The following is a 14,183-nucleotide window of genomic DNA, read 5'->3' on the forward strand; positions in this document are numbered from 1 at the left end:
TTCAAATATCATAAATGATGGTTTATAGATAAAACATTTAAACTTCAGGAATAAAAACTTGTTCCATGTACTCTAATAAAAATATTAGTATAAATTTATTGTTCATTTTATTAAATGAGTCATTCTTGACATTCTATGAAGATTTTTCCAAAAGTTAATCATGTCTTTAAACATTTTTACATATTGGAGGCTTGTCTAATAGATTTAATCTTTTAAATTCATGTAAAATTCTCAAGTACAAAATTAGTACTTCCATGTATTACTGTAGCAGAGTGTGCTGAAGCATCCTTCCCTCTTAATTGAAGTGCACTCTTGTACCCTGATTTTTATGTAAGTTTGTTTATAGTTATTTATTTATGGTTAACTTGGTTGCCCTCTTTAGCCTCTTCTTGCAAAAATGTTTCTTTGATGCCTCAAATTGATTCTTAAAAGTGTCTCAGCATCCTGAGTATCTTAGATTCTTTTCTTTTTAAATATTTTTATCATTTATTACTATGGGTGTGCAAATAGAGATGGGGTGGGAGATGTGACAGTGGGCATGCCAGGGTCTCTAGCCATTGCAAACAGACTTCTAGATGCATGCACCCCTTGTGTATCTGACTTATATGGGTACTGGTGAATTGTACCTGGGACCTTAAGTTTCACATGCATGTACTTTAACCACTAATCCATCTCTCTAGCCCTAATTTTTCTTTCTAAGGAATCCATTTAAATGGTAGTTTTGTAAAAAGTCTTATTTGAGATAGTTTTCTTTTCTAATAGAAATTGTTAAAGTTTGCTAAGATGCTATCAGAGAAGTAGTATAACTGTATTGAAACTTCTTATTCATAGTTAGTACACTTACTAGCATATATCAATATCATTAGAACTTTTTTCCTTTGATCTTTTTTCCTTGTCATCTTTTGTGACATGTTTAATTAAGACAAAAGATTAAGGATAAAGTTGTTTAAAAATAATTAAAAGAGGCTGGAGATAAGGCTTTAGTGGTTACTTACTTGCAGAGCAGGTATGATTCTCCAGGTCCTACATAAGCCAGATGCATATGGTGGCACATGCATCTGGAGTTCCTTTTTCATGGCTAGAGGCCCTAATATGCCCATATTCTCTCACTCAAAAAGGAGTGTAGGGATCATAATGGTTCAGTGGTCAAGCTCTTGATTTGCATGTAGGTGGCCCAGGGTTTGATCCTAAGAAACAGAACAAGAGTGTAGCAGTCAGATAATGATGGGTATGTTCTATCATCTAGGGTAGAATTCTGGATTCTGGTATGAATGATGTAAGTAAGTTGAAATATTAGCATTTATTTTGGATATTATCATACTGAAATCTCCATTTTATTTTTATTTTTTGTATGTATTTATTTATTTTGAGACAGGGACTAGCTTTGTAGTCAACACAAGCCTTGAACTTCATCTTCTTTTTGCTGGGTTTATAGACTTAAGTTTTTCAAGTAGCTCAACCATCTTCCTTTTAATTAGTATAATTAGTTACCATACCTTTTTCTAGAAGAGTTTTTATGTTTAAAAACAAAGTGGTGTGGTAGCACAGATGAGGGAATATGTACTTAAGAAAGATAGGCAAATGGCTGGGAAGAGGGTTGAGTAGTTAAAGGCACTTACTTGCAAAGCCTGCCAACTTGGCTTTTTTCCCCAGTACCCACATAAAGCCAGTTGCACAAAGTGGCACGTGAGGCTGGAGTCCATTAGCAGTGGCAGAATGCCCTGGAGTGTCTATTTTCTCTCTGTCCCTCTGTTTCTCTCCCCTCTCTCTCTCTTTTCAAATAAATTTTAAACAATGTTTAAATTTAAAAATGTTGATTAGAATATGCCATCCTTACATAAAAGTGGTTGCCTATTTTGTTGGAAAAGAATCTTAATGGGCTGGAGAGATTGCTTAATTATTAATGCGCTTGCCTGCAAAGCCAAAGGATTCAGGTTTCATTTCCCTGGACCCACATTAGCCAGGTGCACAAAGTGACACATCTGTCTGGAGTTCATTTGCTGTGGCTGGATGCCTTGGCATGCCCATTCTCCCTCTCTCCCTATGTCCTGCCCCCCTCCCTCCCTCTGTCTGTCTGTCTTTCTCTCTCTCTCTCACACAAATGAATAAATAAGAAAGAATATTAAATGTATAATGTAGGTTTATTTTAACTTAGAAAATAATGCTATATTTATATTTTTTGTAAGATTAGGAAACTGCATAAGGTAATTCTGAAATATAGATTAAGTTCTATTTTGTTTCTGTTTCTGTTTATTACATCAATAACAAATGTTTAATTGAAAGAGACTACAAGCTCAGCTGTGTGGGCTCTTGCTATTAAAGCATGTAAATGTGTACCATTCTGTTCTGCTATCAGTATTATTGACATGTACCTACCTTTTTCTGAATTCACTGTTGATAGGGTAAGAGCATGGATGAATAAGACAGGCTCAGAGAAGAACACTCTCTTGTCTACAAGGGAATGGCCCCTTTGAGGGTGTGTTTACTGCTCAAGCCAAGCAATGTCCAGGGTTTCTAAACTGTTCCTTGTACTCACCTGCCTCAGCTTCTAAGTCTTATCCAACCTCATGCTACTTCCCTCCACCCCCCACACACTCCCAGGTTTATTAGAAGGTAAAGTTGAAAGTGACAGTGAGCCAGAAAGTAAGAGTAATGGTAACAAGTTTCCAGTTGCTGGGATGGAAGAACATCCAACTAGACGCAGCTTATGACAGGAACTGATATATTTCACGCATACACAGTCTAGGGGAACACCATCAGTGGTTGAAAAAGCTGTCTCCCTTTCATAGATCCAAGCAGAGAGAACCCCAACAGCAAGCACCATGAACAAGCAGGAAACACAAGAGATCAAGTTGTTCTCCATCCACCTATGGGCTGGAATATAGATATGTCCCCAAACATACCTTAGGACTAGATCTTAGGATCTGCTCACAGTGATACATCCTCTCTATCAGGTATGCCTCCTTGGATAAAATTGTAAGGTCAATTTTAATAAAACATCTGAGTCTGTGGTGCCATGTATTTACATTATCACATTAAAACTACCACAGTAAGAGAGGAATCAAAAGTAAAATAGAGCTCCTGAGCTGGGAGGGGTCCTGTGCAGCTAGTCCTCAGTGCCAAGGCTACCTGGCCTTGAAGAATTATAATTTTCCTTAATGCTATGAACTGTAAATGTAATTTTAATATTTTCTTTACTGGAAATGATGGATTATATTATAAACTCTAAAATATGAAAAATAAGATTTTAATATAGATATACTCTGTGTTATCATTACAAAGTAGATAGATATCTAAGTAAACTAGATCGAAGTCAAATCAAATAAATTCCCAAGTAGTATTTCCTGCACAGGGATACATTTCACACTTTTATTGGAAATTCAGTACATGAACATACTATAATTTGATCATAATCATCTCCTAATACCATCTTGATTCCCCTTCCCCACCCCATTCCAGTGACCACCCTCCTATCTGCATGTCTTCTTCTAGCTTGATGTCGTCGTCGTCTTCTCCTCGTCTCTTTTTCTCTTCCATCATTACTTGACATTTAAAATTTTAGTAATCTGTGTAAGAGCATTTTCTATTTCCTTTATGCAGAATGTTGCAAAGTACATCATTTTAAAGTTATTATGTACAGAGGCTCCAGTGAAACATTTAGAGATCCTCTGGTCATTTTCAATTAAAGAAGGAAGATAATTGGGATGTTTCTAGACATAAAGGTAATGCCTGTTGAGCAAAATAATTGTAATAGCTAAATTGGAGCAAAAAATATTCTACTATTTGTTCCTTGGGCAACAAAAAGTATCTTTGTAAAATGTGGAAGAAGTGTACATTGATAAGATCCAGGGAGATTAAAGGATTTTGTTTGGGGATTCAAAAAGGGGAGTATCATGTGATTATGAGATCATTGAGATATCTCCTCTAGAGATTTATCCCCTCTAGAACTTTCTTAGATTCCTAGCTTGTGGTGGTTTCCAGGCATATGTGAATGTCATAAATTTGAGAAGGTCACCAGACAGCGTTAGTTTGCCTTTTATATGCAGCATGCTCATGCATAGGTACAGCTTCATGGAGATGGAGAAAGAAACGAAGACTTTAATTAAATTTCAGCTTAATGAAATATTTATGTCCATATGTGTACTGATATAGTTTTACTTTCAGGTGATTTTCTTTGCTCCTTTGTTTTGAGACATGTCTTAATAAGTCATCAAATCTACCTTCATACATCCTCCTAACTGAGGAGAATGTATGCACTTACTGGGATTTTGGGCATGGGTTACCATATCTAACCAGCAGTGTTATGTGAATAAATATCACATACGTATAACTAGACATCTTTACCCTAGTTAAAGGATTTTTATCAAAACTTTGAAAAATATTCTCAATGTAAATAAGGTGATTGGGTGAATTTTGCATAAGAATATATATAAATATATATATATTACAACATTCAGCAAACTTAGAAGTTCAGAATATAAAAAAAAATTGTATACATTTTATTTTATTTTTGGTATGGTAAAGAAAAATAAAAGCTAGGTGTGCTGGTGCATGCTTGTAATCCTAGTACTATGAAGGCTGAGGCAGTAGGATGGTGAATTTCAGCCAGCATCCCCCTGGAATCCTCTTATTTCTACCTCTCCAATGTTAAGATTACTAGAACTCACATGACACCTGGCTTTTTATGTGGGTACTGGGTATCCAAACAGATTCTCATGCTTGAATAACAAGCACTTTGCTGACTGAGCCATCTCCCCAGCCTTACTAATTTTCTTATAGATATCTTTGACCTTCAAAGCATACCATACAAACCAGATAAACAGATTTGGAGTCATGTTCTATAGCCATGTAATTCCAGTATATGGTTGGTCACATAAATAGGCACTGTAAATGACTTGGATTCCAAAATCAAAAGGTAACTTAAACCAATGATGAACTTTTATTGAATCAAGTGGTAGGTGAAAGTAAAAAAAGAAAGTAAAAATTTTAATAAAGCAATTGCTGGCTTTAATATGTTTCCCTACTGTCTGAAAGACAAACTCTCACACATAAATTTAGGTTACAATGGGAAGTGAAATAGAAATGCTACAAGTAGTAAAGTTGAAAGAGGGACCAGTTTTAACTTTCCTTGGCAGAGGAGGAAGGTGACAAAGGGACTTTATCTGGCCATATGATCTGATGTAATCTGCCAAGGTTGAGGAGGATCATAAGGAAATTCCGTTTATTTCTGTCAGAATGTAATTAACAATCAATTAGGGTTAGCATTTGGCATTAGTATCATAGTTGTGTAAGAATATTTGCTTCTCTTGTAACTTGGGTGATTGTGAATCTCTGTGCTCATTGCTTGTTATGGTTTCTCTGCTAAGAATTGCCTGAGGTTCCATCCATGGAAGTGGAAATGGAAGAAACAGAATCTTGGGCAAAGCCTCTCATCCACCTTTGGCAGACTAAGTCTCCAAATTTTGTGGCTGAACAGGAGTATAATGCAGCAGTGGCAAAAATGGAGCCATACTGTGCCATCTGTACTCTTCTTATGCCATATTATAAGGTAACTTGTGGTATAACTGTCCTTTCACTTGAGGTCATTGTAAGGTTAATGTTTATGTCAAAAATGGGTCTGTCCAGGTGAGGTGGTACACACCTTTATCCCTGTACTTAGGAGGCAGAGGTAGGAGGATCACCGTGAGTTTGAGGCCAACCTGAAATTACATAGTAAATTCTAGGTTGGCCTATCCAGAGTGAAACCCTGCCTCCAAAAACAAAAACAAAAACAAAAACAAAACAAAACAAAACAAAAAAAAAAAAAAACAAAGAAGGAAAGAAAGAAACAAACAAAAAGCCTGTACTACTTGCTATAGAAGTATATTTGGTACAGGTGCTAGTTTCCTTGAAGTACTGTTTCTTTCTACCTTAAAGTAAGTTGGTGTGTTTGAGGGGAAATGATAGTTCCAAATTTTTCTACCTCTCTTACCAAGAAGAAACAAATTCAAAGTATAAAAACAGAACATTTATGGCAATAATCTAGAGTTGGGATCTATTTAATTTTAAAGGCTCTAGTAGTACAGATATGTGTGCTGCAGTTTTTAATGTCTTTCTTCACCTTCCCATGTCAGACATGTAAAAGACACAACCAGTACTAGCTGAGTTGTCCATTTCCTTCCCAGCAGCAGCTGTACTTGCTGTTTCCGTCATTATTTCATGCATGTTATACTGTCAGTGTCTCAGCTTAGGATTGGGCACAATACAGAAAAAAAAATGGATATTTTTTTTTTTAAAGAAAAAAATGGATCTTTTAAATCCATGTGGGTATAAGAACATGGTTTGCTTTAAGGTAAAATAATACAAAGCATGTTGATATGAGCACTATTTTGAGATCACTTTTTAATTAATATAATTAGAAGTATTCAATGTCAAGCCAGGTGTGGTGCTGCATGGCTTTAATCCCAGCCCTTGGGAGGTAGAAGTAGTAGGATTGTTGTGAGTCCAAGGCCACCCTGGTCAGTCTGGGCTAGAATGAGACCCTACCTCAAAAAAACAAAAGAAAAGAAAAAAAGTATTAAAGGTCACATGTAAGAGTTCATATGTTTCAGAGCTAGAAAACTGGTGATTATGCACATTTTTAGACTTTGCAAATAGGAATATTTTCCTCCATGTTTTTGTGGCACTGATCAGTGATAGAAACTTTTTTTTGCCTTTCTTTATTCATAATTTTTTATCTTTTACCTTTTTGTCAATTTTTATTTCAATATTCTTTGATACATATATATTTCCCAGTAATCAAAAATATTTCAGCTAATGTCACAAGAATTTGGAAGTTTATTTGGAATAATAAGATACTTCATTAGTTTAAGTGCTTAATAAAAACCAAACATTTTTCAGACATGTTAATAAGAGATGGCTCTTGTGTTTGGCCCATGATTCTTATATGATCACATATACTTGTTCTGTCTCTTGCCATTTAAGCTTTTATGGGAGGCAAATGTCTTTCAAGCCTCTTTCATAGGTATTGCTCATATTAAAACTCCACGTATTGAACATGTTTCTTCAAGAGTATCAAGTAGTGTTTTTCAGTAAATGAAAGCATTATAAACCTTGTTGTTCAAATAGAGACTTCATTAGAAATAGCTGTGCTTTCAGAAGAACACAGTTTAGAAGCTCACTATCATATTTTTGTATGGCTGACATTCAGCATATTTTTATTTCTATTGATAGCTTCTGCGTGGGAGGTAATGTGGTAAAACAATAGTTGGATTAATGAGAGCAACAAGATCAAGTTGGGATTCAGGTGTTAGTGGATTGATAACTGAAGGATGAGCTAGCTCTTTGCCATGATTTTTACTAATGTGGAAATGTTCACTCTCTCTCAGGCAGAGAGCAGCAATGAAGAAAATGATTCTAGATGGCAGGCAAAATTAGATGAAGTGGTTACATCTGGAGGAAAGACCAAGCCCATCATTCCAGAGATGTGTTTCATTTATAGTGAAGAAAATATAGAATATTCCCCTCCCAATGCTTTCCTAGAAGAGGATGGAACAAGTCTTCTGATTTCGTGTGCAAAGTGCTTTGTACAAGTTCATGCAAGTAAATAAATTTATCCCTTTCGTCTTCCCTTCCATTTCCCTTCCTTTTCTATTATATACTGGGGATACTAGTTGGAAGATCAGTAATTATCTATAGGGAACTCCTACACATAGCAGACCTCCCCCTGCCATCCTTTTCTGTTCCTTAAGATCCTAAAGCTCCCTGGATGTCAGAATTTTCATACTTTCTCCAGTTTATTCACAGTCCATAAATTCTTCTTTCCTTTATGGTGCTATATAAGCTTGGAGCAATATGCTCTCTGCAGCTGGAACATACAGTGTTTTGGCTACAGGGAGACTGTGTGATTAGGGAAGTTTGTAGGAGACAGCTTTACTTTATTACTGCAAGTTAGCTATAGCACAGCCAGTCTCTTCTGACACTATGCAGATTCTTTTGAATGCAGATGTAAGGCAAGTGAGGGGTCAGTCTTGCCTGCACCAATACCAGCAGCTCAGTATCTTATAGCTTACTACTATGTGCAAACTCCCTGTTCAGAATGGGGTTGTAAAACCACAGAAGAAACTAAGTCTCCCTGACAGTCCCAGTGATAGAATAAATGATTGCAAGTTTGACAATAAGGAAAAGCACATGGGCTGCTGCTACACACACACAGCAGACTGGAAACCACTTTTACACCATCATTGCTGACTGGTATTTGCAGTTGAATTTTGTTTTTGAGATCATAGAGATTGCAATCTACTAGAGGAGGATGTAAGCTTAACAGACCTAATAAAGTAACCTTTAGCATGTATCACTATTTTTCATTTATTTTTACTGTTTCTGCTGAGGAAGCTCTCCAAGGCAAGTCACACCAGGCAACTCAGGTATCAAGGGCCAGACCAGGCTTCTGGTCCATAGATGCATCCAAGAATTCAAAGAGCCATGGACAGGTCCAAAGACCCTGATGCTTATTATAAATTAAAGCATAGTGTGGGAGGCCTTTCCTAATTCATGGAAGCTGCAGGGTGAAGGCTTTCCAGCAAGGGTACCTGATCAACATCCAACCTGGAAGGTTTCAGTTCTTCAACTGTATTGTATACTTTTTCTGATCTGGAATGTGGAGCTCCAGTATTGCAATCAGTTAGCGCATGGTACTTGTACTTACATGATCTTGAAAGTACTAAAGCTCAGTGTAGTGTAGTTAACGTCTAGGAAGTCAAGATATTTCTCTAAAACTTGGTCCCTGTCCTATTTACTTCTAAACTATGGCCTAATCTCCCATGGCTTGTTCAGTTCATCTGGTTACCTTTACTCCTTGGCCCTTTTCAGGTCAGTGCATCTCTTCCTTCCCTCCAGTGAGGTCAATCAACTCCTTGGTATTCTTACTTGTTGCAGGTTAAAACCATACTGTCATATGGTGCTTTACTTAAAAGGCCTATGATACCCACTGGTAGAAATACAATTAGAGCAAACTTGAAACCCTTTCTTCCTTTCTTTAACCCCTTCTCAACCCCAGAATCAATGGCAAGGTAGCCAGATGAAGGTCACTGGGATTCTGGTGTTTTTGTTTTGAGACAGGGTCAACTAAGTTTTGTAGGCTGGTTATAAATTTATGAGTTAGCGCTGGAAGGCCATGAACTTGAAATCATCTGGCCTCAGCTTGAATCATTAGTTTTCACGGTTTAGGCATTTGCCTACAAACCTAAGGAACCAGGTTTGATTCTCCAGTAACCACTTAAGCCAGATGTACAAGGTGGCACATGCATCTGGAGTTCGTTTGCACTGGCTAGAGGCCCTGGTGTGCCCACTCTCCCTCTCTCTGTCTGGCTCTTTCTCTTTTTCATAAATAAATAAACATAAAATAGAGACTAAATGAATGCTTCCATGTTATTATTTTCTAGGTTGTTATGGTGTTCCTTCTCATGAAATCTGTGATGGTTGGCTATGTTCTAGGTGCAAAAGAAATGCATGGACTGCAGTAAGTATATTTTAATATTGCTTTTTCCCTGCTCTTACCACATGGACTATGGACATATTTACATTCAGTGATAAGATAGTATACTTTGTCTTATATGCATTTCCAACCCTTTTTATTTCTAGTTCTTTCTTTCAAAATCATTTTGTATGCTCTCTGTGTATACAATGTAGAAATGTTAGGTAAAGTTTTTTGTGACATTCTTTTAATTTGAAACCTGTGTGGAAACTACTTCATCACAATTTGTGTTTTCCATGTGTTAATATTGCGCTGTTTTCCTCCAGCCATTTGCATTTCCTTTTTTGTTTGTTTTGTTTTTTTGAGACAGGGCCTTACTGTCACCTATGTTCTCACCGTGTAAACTAGCCTGGCCTTAAACTCATGTTGTTCTATTTCCTCAGCTTCCTAAGTACTGTGAGCTACTATTCCCTCAAAGAAACTATGTTCATTTCTGCCTTTCTCACTAGTATATGGCTTTTCTCCTACTTGCATTCATACTTTAACCAATTTGTAGTATCTGCTGTATGGCTGGTATTAATGTTTCTAACAAGTGCCCTTCTGTTTTGTGACACAGAAATACCATTGGATACTTATTTATATTCAATCTTTGATTTATGTTCCATAATCTACCATGGTATACATTTTTCTGCTTAACAAGTTTGAGCTAATAGTTTTTTGATATTATATTGTCTTTGTCTTTCAAGAGGAAAAGAAACATTCTCAAAAGTGGTATTTCTGATTGCAAAATTGTGTCCTCACTGATGATTCATAGCAATGTAGAGTTAGAATACTGTATAATAAGCACTAGTAAAATTATGAGTTGCTTTATTCAGTCGTTGCTAATGAAAAAGTTCCTGATATCAGAGTTAAAAACCCGAGGGACAGTATAAAGAATATGAAAGTTATGTCATGCTTTATGTATAGTATGTCTCATTGTGGTAACAGACATAGGGCGACTATAAACTGAAGGCATCTGAGAGATCTCTCAGTTTCATTTCATTGCTTTTATTCACCTTGAGTAGTAAAAGAGAAAAATATGGACCTTTTTAAAAAGCCATTCCTTTAGAGTTGTAATGTGATCTATTTGACAACAGAGGTAGTATCTTCTATTAAGAAGCCTGTGCATTTGTAGCCCTGGAGAACAATTTGATATCTTCTTTGGTATGGTTAGGTTATTGAAATCTAATGTAAACACATAGCATCTTAAAGAAATTCCTACCAAGGTAAGGCTGGGTAAATATGTCAAGCTTTTACTTGCAATCCAGGCCCTATTCTCTTTGCTGTATTCATCAAAGTAAACTCTGTACAGTGTGTATGAAAGTCTACTATCATGTTATTTAGCCATATTTATTATTTGGAGACCATGTAATCCAGTTTGTCAAGATGTTGAGAGTTCTCTCTTCATCCACAGTTACTGCCTGGCTGCTGTGTCCTATTGTTTGAGGTACTATTGTTCTTTGCATGACAACCAGGGCCAGCCTAGGCCACCTGTGTTGGTTCTGATCTTTATACTATTTTCATTTGGCATGTTTTAAAAATAACTGAGATTAATCACTCTTTGGAATTGATTATAAACAGCTTTGAATTGATGTTAACCACCCGCCATAGTTTGGGCTATTCATGTTTGAATATTGACTCTATGTAAATTACTTTCCATTTAAAACATATCTGGTAACTCATGAGTAGAACTTTACAATGATTTTCAGGCCCACATAGTTTCTTTATTATTGAAATGATCTGAGTTTAGGAAAGGTATCTATTGTTTTTGCAGTTTATTCATTTTGAATGAACTTTTTCTAAGAAGTTCCATTGCCATTTTTCCTGAGAAATGACTGAATTGCAGTTTATTATAGAAAAGTAACTGACAAAATTGACATTATAACTTTAACACATTAATTTTTTGTGACCCTACATTTCATAATATTAACTTTTACTAAACGGTTGACTACAATTTCTTTGAAATTTGTGGCTGAAATGTTTGCATTTAAAAAATTACCTTGTGTTCATTGTAAGGTATATGTGAACCTTGTGTGTACTTGTATTATTTGTTAAAATTTCATCATAAAAGGAGAAACCATTATATATGTACTTTTTTATATAAGATTAACATTTTCTGGGCTGGAGAGGTTACTTAGAGGTTAATGCACTTGCCTGCAAAGCCAAAGGATCCAGGTTCGATTCCCTAGTACCCACCAGATGCACAAGGTAGCTTATGTGTCTGCAGTTTTTTGTTTTTTGTTTTTTTTTTTGCAGTGGCAAAAGGCCTTGGCATGCCCATTCTCTCTCTGCCTCTTTCTCTCATCCTCTGCCAAATAAATAAATAAATATTTTTTTAAAAAAGAACAAAGAAGCAAAAACATTAATTTATCTAATCTCAGACAATAAATAAGAAAAACCTCAGGTTAGATTAAGTCAGTTTTAGTCTTGGAAAGATAATAGATGATATCTATAAGGCTGGAACCAATACTTATAGACTACCAGTTTTTGTGTTTATCACTTCTAAAGTGTGGCTGTGACTCTGCACTAAGTTGCTGTGCTACTTTTTAAATACCTAGAGGTGAGAACCCTGCTTCTTCTGTCTCTGAAATATCCCTGATCCCTGATATGATGTTGAGTTTTATTTTAATTTGGTTTGTTTATTTGAGAGAGGGAGAGGGAAAATGTTAGGAAGGGAGGGAAAGGGATTGCCATAGCCTCTAGCCACCGCAAAGGAAATCGAGACACATGTGCCACCCCCTGCATCTGGCTTTATCAAACTTGGGTCCTTTGGCTTTGCTGGCAATCTCCTTAACTACTAAGCTGTCTCTGTAGTCCCATGTAGGGTTTGAGACAAGGGAGATCATAGCCATCTAAGCCAGGTCTTTGTCATCTCTGATGTCCTTATCATTTCCAGAGATTAGGTTTCACTTTCAGTATCATCCTGCTTAATATTTCCTCATTTTCTACACTTCTGTTGATCAAAGTAAATAGAAAGCTGTGCACAACTTCAGCTCTATGGGTTTGAAGAAAAGCTTAGTTAAAGTTGTTGAATTAGCCTTAATTTACATTCTAGGACTTTGGCTCTGTTCAGTTCAAATGAAATAAAATGAAACAGTGAATTCTATAAAAACATGTATAATTACTAAGCTGTATTAGATTGTTTTCTTTTCAGTTTTCTTTGTGTTTGGAACCCCTTTTCTTCCTTGTGTTTATATAATTGCTTTTGGAACCCTTCACTGTACTGTAACAGTAGACAACATTCCACACTTTTCCAAGGCTTATTCTTAGGCATACAAAATCAGTATTTTGATTTTGGTTTCTATTTCTTATTTTTATTCTTCATATATTGCTCTTTTTTTATATAAATGTCTATAGCTTATGCCTATTAGGTACTGTTGATTAAAAGTATAAATTTAATCTTTTTTATTTGTGTCTATATGTGTAGTGTGTATGATGGGTGTGCACTTGCCTCCAGCATGAGTGAAGGTCAGAGGATAGCCTGTGGTCCTCTCTTCCCACTCTCTCCTTGAGACAGGGTCCCTCTTGTTGTTTAGCCCCTTCATGTGCTAGCTCTGCATCCCCTTGCACTAGGAATGTTGGGATTACAAATATATGTGCCATTTTAAGTCCTGCTTTATGAGGGTGCCAGGGAGGAATGAAATAAGGTCCACAGGCTGGCAAGCAAGTTCCTTTAAATACAGTATTTATATTCTATCTTTCTCTTTTATCATCCCTCCATTGAAAAATTTTTGAGTCCAACTATGTCATGAAATACCCAAATACTAATTTAGTGCCACACTTTTAATTATGAAAAAAGCTCTTAGTTGAATGTTTGAAAGTGGTTGGTATCCTAAAAGAAGACTTTTATTAATACCAACAATCCAAGTCCTTAATACTTTATATAGTATTAGAAGGTAGTTGCTAATATTTAGTAGGTTGATTTTTCTTTATTCCTTTAAAAAACATTTTTATTTATTTGACAGAAAGAAAGAGGGAGAAAGCGAGAGTGAGAGATCTTCAGAATAATTAGTAATACAGGATTTTACACACACCCCAAAGGAGTTAAAAGGGAATTTAAATTGTTGCCTTTTTTTTTAAAAGTTTTTTGTTCGTTTTTATTTAGTTATTTGAGAGCGACAGACAGAGAAAGTGCAGAGAGAGAGAGAATGGGTGTGTCAGGGTCTCCAGCCACTCCAAACAAACTCTAGACGCATGAATCACCTTGGCTTACATGGGTCCTGGAGAATTGAGTCTCAAACTGGGGTACTTAGGCTTCACAGGCAAGCACTTAACTACTAAGCCATCTCTCCAGCCCTAAATGGTTGTCTTTTTAAAACTGAGGTGTACAGTAGCACTTTTAAGTTGTCTCTAGGAAATTTGTATGGTCCTTGAAGAGTAATTTAAGGATGGTAGATGTGATTCTTTTTGTTTGTTTGCTTATTAGAGCTTGGGAGTGAATTCACATTCTCACCCTTATAATGTTAGCATTTGGGTGGTCTGGTGGGTCAGATAACACCCATCTCCTAATGGGAAGCTCAGGTCACCTAATAACTTGATGGCCCATTGTCAAGTGTTCTATTTCCACTAATATCCAATAGTATGCAAAGAGATGTCTCTCAGAGGGTGAATAACTGTCTGAAGGTTAGGGAGGGCCTTGCTCCAAAATACCAAGGGCCTCTGATGTGATTCACCTGTAAGGGCTTGTCAA

The 14,183-nt window shown here is 36.2% G+C and overlaps 1 protein-coding gene across 6 annotated transcripts in view; it reads left to right on the forward strand.

The window, feature by feature from the left end:
• Positions 1 to 14,183, forward strand: part of Kdm4c (lysine demethylase 4C) — a 370,239-nt gene that overhangs the window by 220,303 nt on the left and 135,753 nt on the right. For all 6 annotated transcript variants that reach the window (XM_045149440.1, XM_045149418.1, XM_045149432.1 and 3 more), the window contains 3 exons: positions 5,367 to 5,548; positions 7,368 to 7,581; positions 9,423 to 9,499. In XM_045149440.1, the coding sequence (XP_045005375.1) occupies positions 5,367 to 5,548; positions 7,368 to 7,581; positions 9,423 to 9,499 (473 nt within the window). The remainder of the gene's footprint in view (positions 1 to 5,366; positions 5,549 to 7,367; positions 7,582 to 9,422; positions 9,500 to 14,183) is intronic.

Source organism: Jaculus jaculus, chromosome 1, assembly GCF_020740685.1.
Source record: "Jaculus jaculus isolate mJacJac1 chromosome 1, mJacJac1.mat.Y.cur, whole genome shotgun sequence".
In the NCBI taxonomy this organism is placed as follows: domain Eukaryota; kingdom Metazoa; phylum Chordata; class Mammalia; order Rodentia; family Dipodidae; genus Jaculus; species Jaculus jaculus.